General features: G+C 37.0%; 1 protein-coding gene across 2 annotated transcripts in view; it reads right to left on the bottom strand.

Moving 5' to 3' along the window:
* Nucleotides 1-916: 916 nt before the first annotated feature.
* The window catches only part of NUCB2 (nucleobindin 2), a 32,219-nt gene continuing 12,948 nt past the window's right edge, over nt 917-20,187 (bottom strand). The window contains exons 3-13 of one of the 2 annotated variants that reach the window (XM_065682879.1): nt 19,943-20,050; nt 18,639-18,765; nt 15,267-15,370; nt 13,194-13,379; nt 12,506-12,596; nt 10,938-10,996; nt 9,338-9,430; nt 8,263-8,352; nt 7,549-7,719; nt 7,151-7,232; nt 917-4,854 (exon numbers count right to left, since the gene is read on the bottom strand). In XM_065682879.1, the coding sequence (XP_065538951.1) occupies nt 4,742-4,854; nt 7,151-7,232; nt 7,549-7,719; nt 8,263-8,352; nt 9,338-9,430; nt 10,938-10,996; nt 12,506-12,596; nt 13,194-13,379; nt 15,267-15,370; nt 18,639-18,765; nt 19,943-20,050 (1,224 nt within the window). In that variant the 3' untranslated portion in view covers nt 917-4,741. Of the gene's footprint in view, nt 4,855-7,142; nt 7,233-7,548; nt 7,720-8,262; nt 8,353-9,337; nt 9,431-10,937; nt 10,997-12,505; nt 12,597-13,193; nt 13,380-15,266; nt 15,371-18,638; nt 18,766-19,942; nt 20,051-20,187 lie in introns of those variants that run through there. The other variant, XM_065682880.1, reaches the window with a different exon arrangement.

Raw genomic sequence — 20,187 nt, forward strand, 5'->3', positions numbered from 1 at the left:
TGGTTTTGATATTGGGTATCTGTGGATGCATAAATAAATAACAAGACTCAAGATAGTTCTCTACTTCCCATTATGTAAAAGAAAATAAATTACATTTTTAGAAATGTAACTAAACTACAGGGAGTGTTTCTGTGTTTTCAGATGAGATGCTCATTTCACTGTCACGGTATAACTACCTCTTCATTTTAGTAACTAACAGCTATTTGAGGATGTAAATAAGAGAGTACGTCTGGAGCCAACCTTAGCGACATCTCCTGGTTATCTGCTACCGACTTTGGATAACTTACAAACAGACAATCTATAGCTCACAGCCTTGCTTCTTCGCAAAATGCCACCATACCTCAAGGCTGGTTTTTTTTCAATCAAGTTACATTTACAAAATGGAAGAGTCTAATGTGGCTGGACATGGTACCATGTCCTGTGGATCTCCCCAAGAGTCACATTGCCACAGCCATTCTGACATCCTGAAATGGCTGGCACCTGGCTTTGCAGGGAAAATCTGCAAGCAAAGAGAAAGCAAGCTATAGATATACCTGTTATTAAACCTGTGGGTGCTTACCTTCTCTAGGATTTCTGTTTTGAATTTCAACAAGGCAGGGAAGCGTGTGGTATTGTCAAGGACTTGTAGTGCTGTTGCAGTAGCATTTTAACTAGTTGGTTTTGTATTTTTATGAATATAGAAAATTGAACATTCAAGTACCTCATTCGTGAATAGCTATTTCAGTGAGGCAGCTGGGCCAGGGAAGAACACAAGATACTTGGATCTTCTTACAAATTCCTTTTCACATCTTTCCAGAAAGCAAAAAGTGGAGGGCAAACAGCAAGGGCCTCTGAGTGGAAATACAAACTTGTGCATACAGACAAGGTCTAAACCAGCTCCTTTCCCAATAGGTTAAAATAAAACTATAGACGTCTGTCACTGTGCTGAGTTTCAGTTTAATCCAGTTAAAAACTAATCTATACAAAGTACAGAGTGGGCTTTTTTTTTTTTCTTCTTCTTACATATATTGCACGGGAGGATACGAATTTGTACAACACTGACCAAATCTTACCCCTTCATCCTCCTACCAAAATCCCAGCCAAATGTAAAACCAAATCTCTGCATCTTTGTCTTGAAACTGGTCTCTCTGTGAAGTTAGTTACATTCAGTTTTCTCATAATCACCTCCTAAATGAAAAGCAGAGTACAGGTGAAAGCAATGGTGCCCATGATATTCCAGTCCTTTATCTACCTATGATTATAGCTTTCTACTTTCTCACTTAGCTGTAAGCTTATTTTCTCCCATCTTTAAAAAGCTCCTGAGAAATCAGTACCAGGGCAGAAACATGCTATTAGTGGCTAATACTTCTAGTCTCTTTTATGGAAGAGAGAACCAAATTAAAGTAAGACATCGGGACTGAAAACAACAAACACTTTAAAAAACAACAAATCTGCAAAACATTTAATGAGTAAGCATGACTTGAGCACATTGCATAACCTCTAAGGCAGATGTTCCTCACAGTGAGATAACTCTTATTTAAACCACGCTTCAGAATTGATCCACAAAAATAGTTTGGTGACTTTATTGCACTCAGATGGAGACCTTGTTTAGCCTGGGCCTGAAGAATACCCTTCCTCTACAGAGGAAGACAGTATTGGGTGAACACTGTCTGTCAACAGACCAGAACTGACAAACCAGCTTTTGTAAGAGCATCCATTCAGTCCCTGCCATCTTAGTAGCCATGTGATACAGGTACCCATACATAGGTGAATTTTTGTAATCAGGTGGACAAGTACAAAGTTCTAGTTTGGGCTCTAATCTGAAAAATATTTAGGCAACAAACTTAAGATGTGTCCAGTAAGAGTTCCATAACTTAAGTGTTATTGAGGACTGAGGCTCTGCCTTCCACATGATTTAGGGCAAGCAACTGTCAGTTTGACTAAACCTTGATTATTAAGAGATAAAACCATCACCAATTCTAAGCTTTAAAAACCTGCCTGTTCCCACTTCTAAAAAATGAACATAAAGTCTGTAGTATATTGCTAAACTGCAAGCCTACTAATTAATTTAACAGACAGGAACAACATTTAGGTATCAGATAGCAACTGAAGGAAAGATGCAACACTGTTTTACACTGAGCACACCTCAGTGGCTAGCTGAAATGCAAAACAAGCAACTTTTGCTAATGCTAACTCATGATGAAACAAGTGAAAATTCTGGCTCCTCACAAGTGGCTTCCGCAGCATCACCATTGACACTAAACTGTGGCAAGAAGAAGCCGAGTTCAGCACCCAAGTTACAGCAACTCTTTACAAAGCTGTGGATGTTTCAAACTAAATGGGATAAGGGGGATATAATGCCCATCTCCAACAGCAAAATATAAGAGGTTGCACTGGAACCGAAGCTTGAGCATTACATTACAAAGCACATCATTACATATAATGACATTTGTCATTGGGAGGCAGATGTAGCCTAAAGGAATGATTTGTATGACAGAAATGCCTTCACACCAAAGGTTTCAGTCCTTGGTTCTCTGCAAGCATCTGTGGCTGTATTATGTCCTCTCTAAACTTTCATGTGGGATGGGATGGGGAGAACTCAAGAAAATTTTACCCTTGTCTTTTCCATGACATTTAGGTAAGTTTCTCTCTTTATTTTCCTCCTTGCTCTGTTACCCATTATCAGGCTACAACCCCAAAGCCAGAGCTGTTCACTGAGAAACTCTGTTAGTCTGGATGTAGCTGTAGCTATGTCTGGGCCTCTTAGCAAACAGATGAAGTTGTTGAAAGGTATTTCAGACTCCTGACAAAGACATTATCCAACTGGTGTTACATGGAAATGACGAACAGTGGAGACATTGGGTTTGGAAACTATAAATTGTTAGCCTCTTGTGTAGAGAACAAAAAATAAAAAGTAAAATAATTCCAATTATTTGAGTAGTATAGATGAAGGAAATATGACAACTAATAAGATGAAACAGATGAGGAAATCCAGTGTGTTCCAGGAGTGAGTTCTGTTATATTGCCTGGAGAACAACTATATGCCTAGGCCTGATGAAAAGAGCCTTAAACATGGAAGGAATATGCCTAGCTTCTATCAATGAAAGCTCTTCAGAGTGAGAAACCTCCCAAATGTCAATAGAAGATGTAATTGCTGCCTGTCTTGTTTGAGTTTGCTTAAAAGATTCATGTCTTATTCAGAAAGGAGTATCTTTCTATAACAGAGGCTTGCCCCTGTTTCTTTGCTCAAAACCCAAATGATCTCCTTTAATAACACCGTCAGCAGTTAGCCAAAAAGGGGAAGGAAATGCAAAGAATGCTTGCCAAGGTGTGTTTGTATCAGTTCAAAGCCAGCATTCTACAGTCAGAACAAACTGTGTTTGAAAATAAAAAATCCCCAAAAACGCAAACAAAAAACAGACCAAACCAACCAAAGAAAACATAACCAACCAACCAACAAAAAAAACCCCAAACCAAAACCCAAACAACAAACCAACACACAAAACCCTAAGCAAATAAAAAAACCCAAACAGGGTTTACACTTTAGGATACTTTCAGTCTGAAACAGATGACAAGCAAGGACAATCACACAACTTTTCAACATTCTAGTAAAACTCACAGGAAAATCAACTTATTCTTGTAAAATCTTGGCTTACAATATTAGGGACCTAGCCTGGTTTAATATCAAAATAATACAATCAAGTAGCACCCCTGTTTTAGGACACTTCATAAACTTACACCAACTGCTGAAGAACAAATGAGAGTTAATAGTGAGCCTCTTAAAAGATTCATGTGTGAGAAAAGCTTTCTGAAGCACATGGTGCATTTTGAAAAACCTGCCATTATCATAGGAGGTAGGATAATCTGTACAGAAAAAGACATTGAGTCTTGTTCTGTTTTGTACAACATTTCCATCTACCTAAAAAGCTTACTTAATAACATGCAAAATTTTGAGATCAGCTGGCACCTGATGAAAGAAACAGGGAGAAAAGTACTGTCCCAAGAGCCAGCTGAGTATTCAGTGGCTACATAGAATTAATCTCGGCAAGGAGGACGGTTCAGATCAATACACTAGAAGTATAGTATTCCTTTTGAAGGCTTACAGTGAAATTCTTAGGCTTCTGTAAACATGAAAAATATTCACTGTTCCACAGAATTCTTTGCTGTGTTTAGATTTTTCGAAAGTGCAAATCTATTCTGATTAAAGATTAGAAGTTTGATTTTTTTATTTGGTCTCAAAGAAGAAAGAGTTTGGTAGTGCTGGAATTGGTAGGACTTTATCTATGGTATGTTTTGCTTATTAAGATCATTAAACCCATATTTTGCTTCTCAGCATTTCTGGAAAGTTTCTACATAAAACTAGACCTGATTTGACATTCAGGTCGGCTCCCCGTCTCCTCTCTGAGAAGATTGCAATTCACGCCTAAACACAGAATGGCAAACATCACCTCTGTTTTTCCAAGAGGAGAGTTCAACAGCTCTGGCCATAAAAATCTTTAGTATTAACAGTTTCCTTGATTCCCTCCTCTACTATAGCCTCTAATGATTCCCTTCTTATTTTTCTCACTGATGCACTGGAGAAAAAAATAGTTTAATTTATGATTCAAGTCTGACTGATAGTTCATTTCTAATGTTCCAAATGATTTTACAATGATTCTTCTGGGGAAGAAAGTGGAGACTTCACATTTCACTCTGATTTCCTGCCCACCCCCCGCCAAGACCCCCAAATAATAAAGATGCTATAAAGTTGAGGCACAAGTGGTTAAGGGTGAACTTGATCAGTTCTAGCAGCTGGCTCCTGGACATGTCCTGGTGGTAAAGGCTGATCACCTTCCGCAGGATGTTTTGGTGCATCTTCAACTTTGTGTTCCCCAGCTGTAAAACAAGAATAAAACAATCTGTAACTTCTCAATTATTAAATTGGCCCAATCATGGAAAGTCTATAAAGGAAAGTTTCTAGTGCAGGGACAAGAAAATTTCTTGTTTTGTAAGTGGAAACAAAATTTTTGTATGTGCCTAACAATGAAATCAGATCGAGATTACCCAATAGACTGCATTATTATAATATTCAGTGTTTCTTAGATTGCTAGTTGTTTCTGTTTTCTGTGTAATATTTTTCCCTACATAACACATTGGTTCTTTGGAGATTGTTCTTTCTGAAATATATTACATGCTTACAAAATTTTTAATCTCAATATGGGAAGCTTAGAAAAACAAATTAAAAACTTGCTCCTGTATTTTACTCCTCACTGCATCAACAATATTTATAACATTCCCCCTTTGCCTAAGTTTGAATAATACTAATTTTCATAGTTTGCTGAAGATTTTACAACTTGCAGCTGCATTTTTGTGTTTTTCTTTTTTCCTTAAATTACCGTTAGTATCTCCAGTAGCCTATATTGTCTACTTGGATCTCCTTAACTCAATGAATAAGTAGTGGGTAGTTCTTATGACACCTGAATATATGGCTTTGCAGAAAGTTTTTACATAAAATATGTGTTAAGAACAATGTCAGCTACATATTGCTGCTATCAAAAGGTGTATCATTAGTCCAACTCCCAGGGCATCTGCTGTAACACTGTTTTTACTGAAGGTGAAAAATTAAATTACCCACAGGCAGTCTTGAAGCAAATGAAAGGCAAAATTAAATTGGTACTGAAATGTCAGTATTTCTCTTCACAGAACTGAATGGCTTTGGGATAGAATTTCAAAGTACTCCACAAAGCAACATGTAATCACTTAATATAGCATTTAAGGTTTGAAATCCCACTGTTAGCCATGCAGGAACAGTTAAAAGCTTCAAAAGGCTGCCTGGATACAGTCTGAAGTTAGGGTGCATTAGAAAGGGAGTGGTTAGTAGGTCAAGAGAGGTTCTCCTCCCCCTCTACTCAGCCTTGGTGAGGCCGCATCTGGAATATTGCGTCCAGTTCTGGGCCCCTCTGTTCAAGAAGGACAGGGAATTGCTTGAAGGAGTCCAGCGCAGAGCCACAAAGATGATTAAGGGAGTGGAACATCTCCCTTATGAGGAGAGGTTGAGGGAGCTGGGTCTCTTTAGCTTGCAAAAGAGGAGACTGAGGGGTGACCTCATCAATGTTTACAAATATGTAAAGGGTAGGTGTCAGGATGATGGAGCTAGGCTTTTTTCAGTGATATCCAGTGATAGGACAAGGGGCAATGGGTGTAAACTGGAACATAGGAAGTTCCACGTTAACATCAGGAAGAACTTCTTTACTGTAAGAGTGACAGAGCACTGGAACAGGTTGCCCAGGGGGGTTGTGGAGTCTCCTACACTGGAGATATTCAAGGCCCGCCTGGACAAGTTCCTGTGTGATGTACTGTAGGTTACCCTGCTCTTGCAGGGGGGTTGGACTAGATGATCTTTTTAGGTCCCTTCCAACCCTTGGGATTCTGTGATTCTGTGATTCTGTAATGTGAAGTTCTTGAGCTCTATTGATAATGTTAGCACATGAACGTGGAAGCCAATAAAACAATATTAGTTTCAATGCTTTTAGAGGTGGAGAAAAATCTAAGGATATATGGATGAACAGACCTCCTTTAAAACACAAAAAAAAACCCATGGACCATGTGTTATAGTTAAATGCTAATATATAACTCATCATTTTGTTGCCACCAGCGAGCAAATGCAATGATTTATTACGACACTGTTTTCTGAGGGTGTGGAAGCAATTGGTCATTCAAACGACCTAAAACTAAATTGTCATGTCATGTTGTGCACAACTGCTGGTAAATTTGTCATTGAGGACAGACCTGAAAGCATTTAAAGGCTTTGATTTGTTCTGCAGTTTGAGACTGTCTGATGTTCTATGGCTGCATTACTGGACCTGGTCATTTTATACCTGTATTCTTCTCTGGATGCTCAGAAATCCTAGATATGCCAGACAGCAGTATTTTTAGACTGATAGGTACAACACAATCCTTCTGTGCCCATCTGATGACTTGAGTTAGAACTATGATTTGTTTTATTATGGACTTCAAAGCACTAAGATTTCAGAAACATTTTAGAAGAGTTCCATAACTGCCTTAAAGACAGTTTAGTGAACCTATCTACAGAGATCATTAAAACCACATTAACAGTTTCAATGGAAGATAGAATTTTAATGACTTTTACACTGGAGGTCTTATTTTAGAGTTTGCACAGAAAGCTACATACGGGGTTGGAATTTCAGTTCTCCAGCTGGTCCTGCGGGAGGATTTCCCTGCTGTAGTTTCTTTTGCTCCATCTGTTTTACAACCTGATGAAACATAAAATACAACATTTGAAAAACTTAAATTTGTAAACTTTCTCTGATGCAACATAAATGAATACAAATAAACTTTGCAGTCATTATATAAAGTCTTCATTAATAGGTATACTACTGAGTTGAGACGCTCACATTGTTTGCTATAATCCTGAATACAAGATTATGTTTTGCTACCATTAGTTTAGAATTCAGCTGGGACTCATATGAGAAATCAAGGTAAAGTATACTCCAGAGCTGGGGACTGTAATGAGCCATTACACATATGAGGATACAGAATAGGAAAAAAATTTTCTGTTCTCATAAGTACCTGCTGAAGCTCTTGTTTCTGAGCCTGAAGCTGGTCATGCTGCCTCTGTAGCTCTTCCTTCTGCTTCTGAAGATCTTCAGCCTTCTTTCTAAGTTCATCTTCCTGCTGAGAAATATGACTTTCAAATTCCTTCAGCTCGTCCTCAGTGAAGAGCTGCTGCTGATCTAGTGTCTGCAAGAAAATACATACAAATGTATTTAGCCAGAATGTGTATATATTTTTATTATCTTCCCCCTAAAGTTATTATTAGAGGAATTGCACAGTTCACTAAACAACCCTCAGAATTTTCATCTAAATACTGAGGCATGCCACTGTAAACGGTTAGTACATTCACTGTAAGAAACAGCAAAATAGCCGTTTGTCAGCTATTTTCTCATCAAAATTCTACCACAGATTTAGAGGTAGGAGAAAAAATTCCTCTTGCTTCCAGCTGAGCTCTCATCTTCCCTCGTGATTCATAAATGTTCATTTTCTGTTTGAAATGTGAGAAATGCTCTTCTAGAATCCACAGGGTGGCGCAAGACCTTTTCTGTTTGTGTGTGCACCATAAAGAGTACATCTGCATTGCATTACTCTGCTACATTTGTACACTACATTTAGCTAAGACACTTAACCACACACATACCAAAACAGAACTGAAAAAAGCATGCCATTTGGTTTCCTGGTTAGAATGATGTAGTACCGTATGCTGCATTAGGAACACATTCTCATTACCTCCCAGCTATCTGGCTCCAGAAATTCTTTTTTCTCTGTAGCTCGCAGGAACTCCTCTAAAGTCACTAGCCGGTCCTTGTTAATATCAACCTATTTAAAGCAAAAAATTAAACTCAACATAAAGGATGGGTTTTGGTGGAGCTAATGTTTTAACTTCATCATGCTGATATCTTAAAATATGACCATTATACTTTCAATCTGTCTCATTTTTAAGGGAGTGCCTGCCACTTCCGACAACTTCTCTCAAAAGGTTATATAGCTTAACAATAACATAGATAAAAAGTAAATCCTCATATTTTACTTCCAAATCCACTGGCCTTATTGGAAACATTATTTGTGGTCACAGCCCCGGTGCTAATAGTGGAATGCTTGATTTTTTTGATTAAAATGTTTTGTAGCTTTATGGTAATAATTTTGTAACTGTGAGTCAGAGTAACCTCCACATTTGGATGGGTGGTTTTGAAATATGAAAAAAAACCCAACTGAATTGTGCTAAAATCCTTTAAGGGGAAGGGAGGAAATGCTTCCTTTTATGACTAACAGAAGACCAGGCTTGCTATGTTGCTCAAGGTTATGGAATACAGAAAAGACGTGAATGAAAAACACAGTGGTTCAAAATACTCTGAGATGAAAACCGGTCAGAACTATTCACTGTCATAGGCGATACCTTGAGCTCTGAAACTTCTTAGGAAGGGACAAAGGTGAGACAAGAAGACTCTGCCGTCTCACCTCAGACATAAATCTTACACATTTCCTAAGCGAAAAGCGTATTTCCCATCTTCCCTGGAATTCATAGGGAATTTCCACTGAACCTCACTCTCTGCAAAAGATGGAGGCTATAGCATAATTTCTTCTCTGGAACTTCTTAAATAGAAACTAGTCAGCAGGCATTTACATCATCAGAATATGGGGACAGCACTTGAGTATTGTAACTTTATGTGAATCACAGCAGAAACACTATTCAGTGTGACAGGTTATCCCTTTCTGCTATACCTGGACAACCCTTCATGTTAGGAGGTCTGTATTTCTTGAACATAGAAGGAAATAAGCAGCTCTACTGAGTATCAGTCCCCACCTCATTCATTACATGTTCTCTCATTCTCAGCCTTTCTTCTTCCATTTCAACCATGTCATCCTCTTCATTTTTGGGATCATAAACTTTTTCTAGCTGAAATTCAGAATTAGCAAATGTTAATTTGGGGAATGGGTTGCTCATTCAAATGAAAGAGTGTATTTGGAACAGTAGCATGAAATGCTGCTAAAAACATGAGTTCACCATTTTTCCAATATAGTGAGAGTGTAATTTAGCATAGCATTCAAGCATAGTATTCAAGCAACAAGTAAGCCTTTCATTGCTAAGTATGAAGTTTTCAGTTAATTCATATGGTCTGTTGAAAGTTCGGTTGTAATCCAGTGCTGTGGAAGTTACAGTAAAATTGACCAGTCTGATCCAACATTTAACTCAAAGTAGGCAGAATTTTCACATGGTTTCTGAAAGAGGGATGAGTAGCTTTTTTACCAGAGCATGCAGCTGACCCTCAGAAGACAAACTGAGTGCTTAGCTCAATGGTCCACTTCTTTTCTTGCACAATGTCTTTCTAGTGAGTTCACGCTTATTTGCTTCTACTTGGCTTTCTTAGTCATTTAGCTTTGCTTTCTTAGCCACAGGTTATTTAAAGGTCCCAGAATATTTGTTTTTAAACTACAAAGCTGCAAAATGGTGAGACATCTATCAGAAACAACTGTCATAAATCTTCATTGAATTAGAAGGGATTATGGCAAAGTATTGTTAAAAATCTGTATTTGCAAATTTAATTTCTTAAACTATTTACAGTCACTTGAATTTATAATTTAAAAGCTTCTGTATTATGTATAGCACATTTCCTCCCTGGCTCATGAAATCTAGAAAAAAATTGTAAGAGTAGGTATTGACAGCCATAGTACCAAATCTCTCAATGGGAAGTTCAGGGTTTTTTTCCTGCTATACTGAAACAGAACTTCCTGGAAAAATTAAGACCAAGGCCCTTTGTTTAGTCATTGATTCTGCAATTCCCATCACTAGAAATTTCAGTACTTCACTCTCATTTTCCTCTGGCAAGCAAAGTAATATTTGCATTTTCACACACCAAAAAGACAATGCTAAAAGAAACTAAGAGCCTGTCTACTTCATCAGATGTACATGTGCTTCAAACTACCTAGATACAGAATATGTGAAATTTCTGCAGCCAGTTCCACATCGTGCTGACTTTGAGCCAATTCACATGAGCATGACCCTTTTTCTCTCAACAAGTCTTATGACTTGTTGATAAGCACTGAATGAGCACAGCTACCCAGCCTCAGAACCTCTACCAGGCTGCATCTAGCCAGAGCCTGAGTGCAGCTCTCTGCACTGCAATTTATACAGAAATAGCTAGCCTGCAGATTAATTATAAAATCTCAGACAATCCTGTGGCAGAGAAATATATGAGCACTAGGTATCTGATATCTGAGTCCTATGCTTCAACTACTTTATTTTCCCTGCTGATACATTTTTACACTTTTGCAGAAACATTAAGGATGCACAAAACTTGGCATGAATACTGGAATTTGTAGTCCTAAGCCCCCAGATATACTTGGAAAAAATACAGACATCCCTGCTACCATTTATTGAAACAAGTTGTTTCTGAACTTCTTACCTCTTTAGTAAACAGAGCTTCTAATTCTTGCTCATCCAGGAAACCATCGTTATTGACATCTAGAAAACAAAGTGTTGAAAATACAAGTTGAGTATGTACAGAAAGTAATAGGTGTAGTAGATCTCCATGAGTTAAATATCAGCATACACATCTCATGTGGATTAAAATCTCATTTAAGAAGATGCTGAGTATATAGGTTGTTTTTTGTTTAGGTTTCATCAGGCATTGGCTGAACTCTATTGCCATTTTTGGCTGGCTGGACAAGTCTAGAGCAATCTCCCTACTTCCTAGATTAGCAAGCTGAAATAGGTCACAACAGAACTGCACAGACTGCAATTGCCAAAAAATATTGCTGAGGGCAAGTTGTGGCAATTTAATAACTAAGTTGGTAAACACATTCAGAAGTAAAAAAAAATCTGCAGGAAAAACTTGTTAACCAACAGCATGACTCTCCAAATAAACTAAAGAATTATGTGAAAATCTATGTGTTTGAGAAGAAATCACTATAGAATGACTTTTCACAACAAATACAGAGAGGAAAATACTTGATAATTAACGCACCTACATTCTACTCTGAATATTGTTATTCTACCTTTAGAGGTAGAATGGAAAGAGAATGACTACTTCAAATGAGTGTTATTATGCAATATTTTTAATTGCCTCAAAGTTTTACATATACTAAGATCCAAGCCAAAAGGCTATTTCAGCTATCTCTGTTTTGGTGAAATTTGCACCAAAAAGCTACCAAAAAGTTTCAGAACAGTATCTTTCAAGATCTCTTTCCAGAAAAAAGAGATAAGGTTTAATAAGTATAATACATATTTCTATATTATATAAACCAAGATAAAAGTTCAGACTCAAGCTAAAACACTTGAGTTAAATTATCATTTTTGGGATTAGTCAAATTCTATGTACTATTCAGCTCTTCACAGCCCAGTGCCAGGCAGGATACTTTATTATGAAGCATTTAACAAGGTCAGAATATAAGGTTACACATGAATATAATCATATTAAAAGCAAAATGCCCATTGAGATGCATCCTCATCTCTGCTACTATTTTATTGTTTATAGCTGCTGAGAAATATAGAAGCAGGACTGGAGTGCATTTTGGATTTTGTTTTATTAAGGGAATCTTGCCTCTGAAGAGGTATGGCACTTCTATGACTATTCCAAAGATAAGTGGAGTCTGGGACTTATATCCAGACATGATGAGAAAGTGGGGTTGCCACCTTTCCACGCCTCTATTTACTCCTATTGCATAGTCTGCAAGCAGTTATAGATATGCAGAGCCCTCTAACTTCTCATACTTCCATGAGGAATCATTACTGCATTGTCTGTATGATTTTATGAGTAGTTAAACAAAACTCTGTTTTCAACTTTTAAACCCCATTTAAGATGTTGCATTAAACTTAGAAACAATAACATAATTATTTTCTCTTCTGTACTCTTCTGATTCATTCAAATTGCTCAAGGTGTAAGCTTTCACCCTAGCATAAAACAAGTTTGCCCTGAGCAAAAGTAACAGAAAGTCACTTCACTCTTTCATTAAATTAAGCTAAACTTCTTACCGTGTAATTTGAAAAATGTTTTTGGGTCAAATTCATTAGGATCCAGCCCATCTGCTTCTTCCCACACCTCTTTCAGCTGATCTTTGCTTCCCTAGATATTGGTTACAAAGAAAAACTATTCAAAAGGTGATTAAGTGTAATTTTTCTGCATTACCTCTGCATTACAGTTTCTCTGAAAGTCTTTATTTTCTGGTTAGTTGCAAATGGAATCACTAGAATTTTCCTTAATTCCCTTCTGGTCAGGTCTAATACTTTCAGTAGACAGAAAAACCAGGGAAACAGGGAGTGTCGAGGAAATGCATATTCTGTAGAAAGGAACACCTATAATAATCAGTTATAGCCACACAGCCTCATGTAGAGTAAGAGCTGAAGGAAATGTGTTTGTCCTCCCTAGAGGAAATGGTACTGTGATACAGTTCCTAGCAGGCCAGTAATAAATGAAGGGAGCCCTACAGTTTTAGATACCAATCTGGCTTCTTCCTCATAAGATTTTGCTTCTTTGTAAATAATAATTCTGCCAGCAAATAGAATAACTGTCAGAAAAATGGGGAGATTTGTAATGCTCTCAGCATTGTTCCCACACTTTGCTCCCATGTCAGTGAGAAGAGGCAAATGCTCTTTATTACCTTTTTCCCTCTGGAAAGAAAAGTTTCCACCCAATCATGTAAGAATAACACTGTGGCCTTACAGGATGGTGAACTTTAGGGTGATCTCCATGTTTTTTCTTCATCTCCTCAAACTTGGATTCTTCTCGCTGCCTCTTTTCTTCATCGAGTGTTTTTAGATACTCCCTCCTCTCATGTTCTTTCATCATTTCATATTTCTTAAACTCCTCATGGCGGGTCTTATCATAGTTTTCCAGGTCGCTTGTAGCCTAAAAATATAGATATGTGTAGACATTTGATTATGCTACATGACTGTGTTAACACATAACATTAAAATCATTGACCCGTGGACAAGGCTGGCCATATTGCCATTCTCCTTTTAAAGATGAGGTAGACTAGTTGGGGGTTTCCTTTCATCTGACAGTGATGCAGAAACAGCTCTTCTCATTTTATTATTTTCACAGAAATTTATCTGCAAGGGTTCAACTACTAGGTAATTTCTGCAACTACACAGTACTGCAAGACGGCGTCAAAGTGTCCTTGCTCATCAGTTAAGATTAACTCAAGTAACTCCTATACTAATGAAGTGCAGCTTCAAACAGTTCCATAACTCCTTGATTATTTCAGAGTAGGAACATTTGTAGCTTATCCTCCAGTTTAATGAAAAATGTGCCTTCATTAACAGTGGGAGTTAGTTTGCAGTAGCTTAATCATAGAATCATAGAATAGTTAGGGTTGGAAAGGACCCCAAGATCATCTAGTTCCAACCCCCTGCCATGGGCAGGGACACCTCCCACTAAACCATGTCACCCAAGGCTCTACCCAGCCTGGCCTTGAACACCATCAGGGATGGTGCATTCACAAATTCCTTGGGCAATCCATTCCAGTGCCTCACAGATTAAATTAAAAAAAAAAAAAAAAAGAAACAAGATTATATAGAGAGAAAGAGTGTGAGGTGAGAATTTCTGACAAGTACTTGCATACAGTTTAGAGATGCATCATTCTCAGACAGCTCAAGGTATTAAAAGGATGTATCTAGTAGTGCTTTTCAAAGTAACATGTTTATACCCGATATAGTCTCTCCATTATTTACATTTTAGTTTTCAGATTCACTCTATCTTTTCAAAACCAATTCCAAAGCAAAGACACCTCCCCTCCAAAATTCCCATTACACTCTGTCAAATCTCAGCTGAGAAATGAAAAGACAATACAAAAATTATAATAAAAGAACTGCCCTGCTGAGGATATGCTCCTCCTAGCCATCCACAAGTTTCCCAGAAGTGATGCTCAGAAATGGCAAGAAACATTAGATCTATATAAAAAACAAGTTTACAGAAAATTGAGATAAAATTTTCCAAGGGTAAAAAAAAAACCCACAAAAATTACAGAAAACTTGAAATACACCCTAAATTACAATTTATTTTGGAAACATAAAAACTGTCAAATTCTCATGTCAGACATGTATTGCTCTTTAAAGCATATCTGAGATAAAAGTCTTTTTTTCCCCTTGGGAGTGTGTTTTTTCCAGCAGCTGAAAAAAGCCATGCCATGCTTAGCTTAACTGCATCCCCTTCATTTAACATACACTAAACCTCCCCCACACACACACACCTGTGAATGATACTGAATCTGCTAAATAGACATTGAAAGCTATGCTCAGCATGTGCAACTTCTAATATTGGTATCTTAAATTCTTGTCTGCTGTGGTTTTGCAGCTTGACATATATGTAATGGATACCAAAATTCAAATTGCCAGTTTAGGGATGATTATTTATATAATTCTGAGAGACAACTAAATAATTCAGAAACAGAAAGCAGCAAATACACTTGGGAAAAATGTACCCCTATCGAAGCCGTATTTAATTTAAAGGCACCCAGAAAGATGTAATTTATTCCTGAAGTGGTTTGTGCTGGCACATGAATGCAAGTCCTGTTAAGATGCCACCCCAAAATTTATGGGCATAATACAGCATAAAGAACATTGGCAACAGTTTTCAAGTGTGCAATGGAGACAACTGACTTTTCTCTGGAAATGAAAACTGCATGTCATTTATAAAGAAGTGGTATTTGTAAAAGGATTTGCTTTTATCACAGAAAAAAAAACCCATAATAACTAATACCAGAAAGCCCCACAGTAGTTTATATCTAGCACTCACAGCTTTGATCAACATATCTAAGTCTTTAGGTTCGAACGTGTCAGGATTCTGATGGTTCAGGTGCTCAAACTGTTTAAGAAGTGCCTGATGGTCTATGCCAGTGTCTGAAAGAACAAGATACAAATGTAAAACATTAAAATAAGTTTGAAATCCAGTGAGATCACAAAGTTAAAAACTTTCATATGGGTACTTGTGTCTTGTAAGTACCTGAGGCTCCCTGAGGACTGGATAATTTTTTCCCTGTTGGAGGAAACAACAGCAACACTTCTAAAGTTGCTTTTCCTGAAAGGTATCAGCAAACTTCATAGAAATTTGCACTATATTCCTTCTGATTAAGGCTTGTATTTCAGCAAGGAAAAGTACAATCAATCTGAGCATCACAAACCAAGAAAAACATTTTATTCTCTTTTATAGAAATGAGACAGTTGAATTTATGTGCCATTTCAAAGCTAACAACTTGCATCTTTTTTCTGAACTGGGAGAAGTCTGACTCTTCTATCGCTTGTATGTTTTGCAAATGACACATACCTGGCAAAAGATGCATGCACAATATGTTGTAAAATTAAATCAGATAAGCAGACATTCAAATTTCATTTTTGCAAATTGAGAAATACAAAACAGTAGAGAATCAGGCTGTGTCTGGAAGCTGCAAATATTTCTGTCTTCCTTACAACAGGAACAATATCCACCAATATCCATTCACTATGTACTAACAACAAAACACATTTCTACAACAGGCTTTCTAGCTGTTACCATGGTTTCTGACTACTAATGCTAGATAATCATGCTATCTTAAGCAGCATACAGTTGATGTGTTATGTATAACAATTTTGACAAGCTTTTACTAGATGGCTTAGCAAAGAATATTTTTTAAAAAACCTGGTAAACACAATTTTGAACATGTTATTCTTTGGCTAGCTGTCTTACACTTAGTACTGTGTCTGTATTATCAAAACAGCAAACACTGGCTTGGGCAGATTTCAACCATCATTCCTTCCTGGTGAGATCATAACTTCTGTTGAAATGTATGAGCCTCAGCCTGTCATTGAAGCATTTTATAAGTGTAATAATAAGCTTTAAAAATACAAAAATGAAACAAAAAAAACAGACCCCAAACTCATTTTCCTCTGTTTCTTATTCCTATGGGAAAAAAGACTCATTCCATTTGGTAGTATTTACTTGCCACATTACTGTATTATTTGAGACTCAACCCCTAACATTGTTCTGTCCTGTACAGATCTATCTAGTAGGATCTTGGTGAAAATGTTTAAAACCACATCTGGATCAGGACAGAATATATGCAGAATATAATCTCAAATCTTGTGTTTGTTTTTTTTTTTTTTCAAGACCTTATCCATCTGACAGGGAAGAGAACAGGGGTGTGTGTTGCTTTTTTCTCTCTTTGTTTTAGATGATCAAGATGTGAAGTGGTTAAGTGGTGTTACAGAGAAAAGATTAACAGAACAAATAAAAGGAAATCAAACAACTTTGCCTGCTATTACTACAAAATGCTTTTTTATACATGTTCCAAGATGTTGCCCAGGTATACAGATGCAGCTGTATTTTATTGATAATCTGGCCATACTTGCCGTATGCGATGTGAAATACTCACTGGCAGGGCTGATTATCAGCTTCACAAAACGTTGTCCTACTCCCAGTGTTTTTGCATCTTAGCAGTCATCTGAATATTTTGAACTGCAATAATCTGTTCTTGCTCTTTCTCTAACGTAAGATCTTACACTTACGTGTAACAGAAGTGATCTGTTGGAGGCAATTATTTTTCAAAAGCACACTCTGTTACTTTCTCTTAATTTATGGAAGTAGAAAAGGCTAGAAGTAATCAGTCCATTAAACTATTAAAAAAATTCAAAATACACAAGTTACTATGAACACAATCAGGTATCCTTAGCTGTTGTCAACTGTCTCACTGTGAGTGTCACCGTGATGTCAATGAACTGCTTGCCTGCAAGATGAGCATGAGACCAGGCTCTTGGCAGCTCAAGAGCTGCCTGGGGAAGATGAACATGGGGTCTGGCAGGTATGTGAAGCAATGTACTGACTCCTGTGGAGAGGCTACCACAGGTGTGCACTGCCTAGCTACCAGTCGACTGTACTCTCTGGACTAGAACTTTCATTAAAATAAAGCAAAGGACAGTAAGATGATCTGATGCCCTCATCCAACTCTATATTATTATTCATTAATTATACTGTGGTAGCACCTGAACACTTCATTGGAAAGATACTACACTGCAAATGGCTTTTTTCCCCAAATTAATTTGATGCTTTCTTGACCCTAGTAACATCCACATAAACATGTATTTGTACATGCATACTTTGTCAGTCTACTTGCCACCTCTGAATTTGGCTTAGCCTAGAAGACAGATCTTTAATCTTGGAGTATTTTAAATTGATAAATATTCTATTCAATTCAGTGGGACCCCCCCAACCTGCAAATGTTTCTAACGATAAAATAATCTGCATAGACAAGTGAAGCCCTTTTTATTAGAGCTTCTTTGTGGATAAAAAGAACACTGTGGAAGCAAGATCATGCAGTCCATCATTAGGAATTTTCTTTATGAGCAGCTAATTCTCTTCAAAAAGAAATCACTAATTAGAAATTTACAGAATTAGTTCTAAATGCAACCTTTAGGAATTCTTCAGTAATAAAAAATAAAAAGGGATACCACCACTTACCACAAAACACACAGCAATCATAATAATTAGAAACCTGTACACATTATTTTAAAAATTCCCTGAGTTTGTATGATTCCATTAGCAACTAGGAAAATGCTATGAAAAAAAATTTTTCACTCCAAATGTTTTTGTTTATTTCAAAGCTTAAAACTGTCCCCAAAATAAGAAAAAATATTCTTCTACCTTGAAAGGTTTAATGCTTGTTATAAATCTGTACAGTAACTACGTGGTGGAAAAGGGGCTTAAAAAGAGAAAAAGGAAAACTTTTGTGTTAACTGACTGTAAAAAAAACCCACAAACACAAATAATTCATTTTCTACCCCGTAAAGACATGAAATGCTATGTCATGTTGTATTCTTAAATATAGTCCTACTATGTTACTAGTTCTCAGTGAGTAATTTATAAACTGATGCACTACAAAAACAGAGGTTGAAAAAGGATTATAAGTATCTGAAAAATCCACTGCCGGAATCAAGTTTAGCTATTTATAGAACACAGATGGCTCTTCTTCCCAGTTTCCTATAAAGATGGCTTTTTACTGGCACTAGACCAGCTCAGAAAGGACATTCACTATCAGCTTGCAATGCTTTGTTGTCATAATGACAACTGACGGGCTTTGGGCACCTTTCCAACACAATCCCATCTGTTAACTTACCTAGTTATATTTTGTGTTCTTACCTTGAACGGAATCCATTTTAGCTTTAATTAACATTCTTAGTCTTGCCACCTCTTGTCTTTTTAGTTCATCCAGCCGTGTTCTCACATGGTGGCTTACTAAATCAAGCTCTCTGCTTAGTTTTCCACTCTGTCAAAAAACAAAAGTTACATATAAAAAATAGAAGAAAGTAGCCTTTATGATTCCCGTTAGAGATGAGCTTCAAGACAGCAGACTAGCGGCAGTCTCTGGCAATACTGCAAACCATGCTGTAAGAATCTCAAAATTTTTTCAAAGTGCATACTCAAATTTTTTTAAGCCTATGGTTACAGAAACGGAGAGAAATCCTAAAAGAGAATTTCTAATTTTGCTCCTTCAAAGAGTAAAAGCATGATCTTGAAGCAGCAATATCTAATAATGTCTAAGTGACAAATTTCTAGATCAAATGTTCTTAAATTAGTTCAAAAGAACTGTGAGATGCGCACACAGTACTGTGTTCTTCATCCACTTGATGATGGCTGTAAAACTTGAGAGAAGGTACAAGCACAGCAACAGCTACCAATGTGTATTGCAAGAATATTTATCAGGATCTGGAAATTGATAGTAACTTTCAAGGGTTACACTAGATGTAGGAAAGAAGGAGCCAAAAGCTGCCAATGGCAACATGAGGGATTAGGAGAAATGCAGCAGGCGGGATCTCCTTTTTAAAGTCTACCACTTCATACTGTTTCCTATCCATCCCTTGCTGAATTTCTAGTTCATAAAGGGGAATGCAGAACAGCCACCACCTAGAGCCAGGAACTAAAGCAGAAAAGACAAGAATGTGGTGACATTTTGGAGAGAGTACTTATGTGGATTTGCACAAAAGAAAGAACAGCAGCGGAGAAAGACAGAGGTGTATTTTCTTCCTATATACATACTGTCTCAGTCTGAGAAGGCAGATGTACCTCTGTGTTCAAAACAGTGTTCCAAGTTACTCAGGAGGAAACAGCAAGAGCCATGCTTGCAGCTGTTTTGATGTACACGAAGACTTACCTACCTGCATGAATTCTGAAACAGGCTTTTTAGTAGACAGGCAGAAGGCAGAAACTATGCATTCAAGCATACATTGTTAAGAGGTTTTTTATGCTATGGGATACCCCTGACTAAAAACAAAGTTCTAGTAAAGGTTAAATACCTAAATAAATTAAAGTGAGAGGAAATTTAAGCTCAAAAAAATTGAGTATGAAAAAAGAAAAGTAAGAAAGAATACAACATACGTGGCTCTCGGTTCTGTATTTAACTAACCTTAAGTCTTTTTTTTTTTTTTTTTTTTAATTGTACCTACCTTTATTTCCTCTATGTCAGCAGTCTGGAGTTTCTCCCTGAAATGCTTATCTGTTTCCAAGACATCTATTACTTGCCTGAGATATTCATCATAATAAAGTCCTGTATCCTTAAAAAAAAAAAAAAAAAAAAAAAAAAGTAAAAATCGAGAAAAGAAAATATACCACCAAACATTTCATTTTGTTTAAATACAACAACTAAACTGAAACTTAAATCTCAGTAACTCAGGCATTATACTTTCTCACA

This window comes from Lathamus discolor, chromosome 6 (genome assembly GCF_037157495.1).
Source record: "Lathamus discolor isolate bLatDis1 chromosome 6, bLatDis1.hap1, whole genome shotgun sequence".
Lineage (NCBI taxonomy): Eukaryota > Metazoa > Chordata > Aves > Psittaciformes > Psittacidae > Lathamus > Lathamus discolor.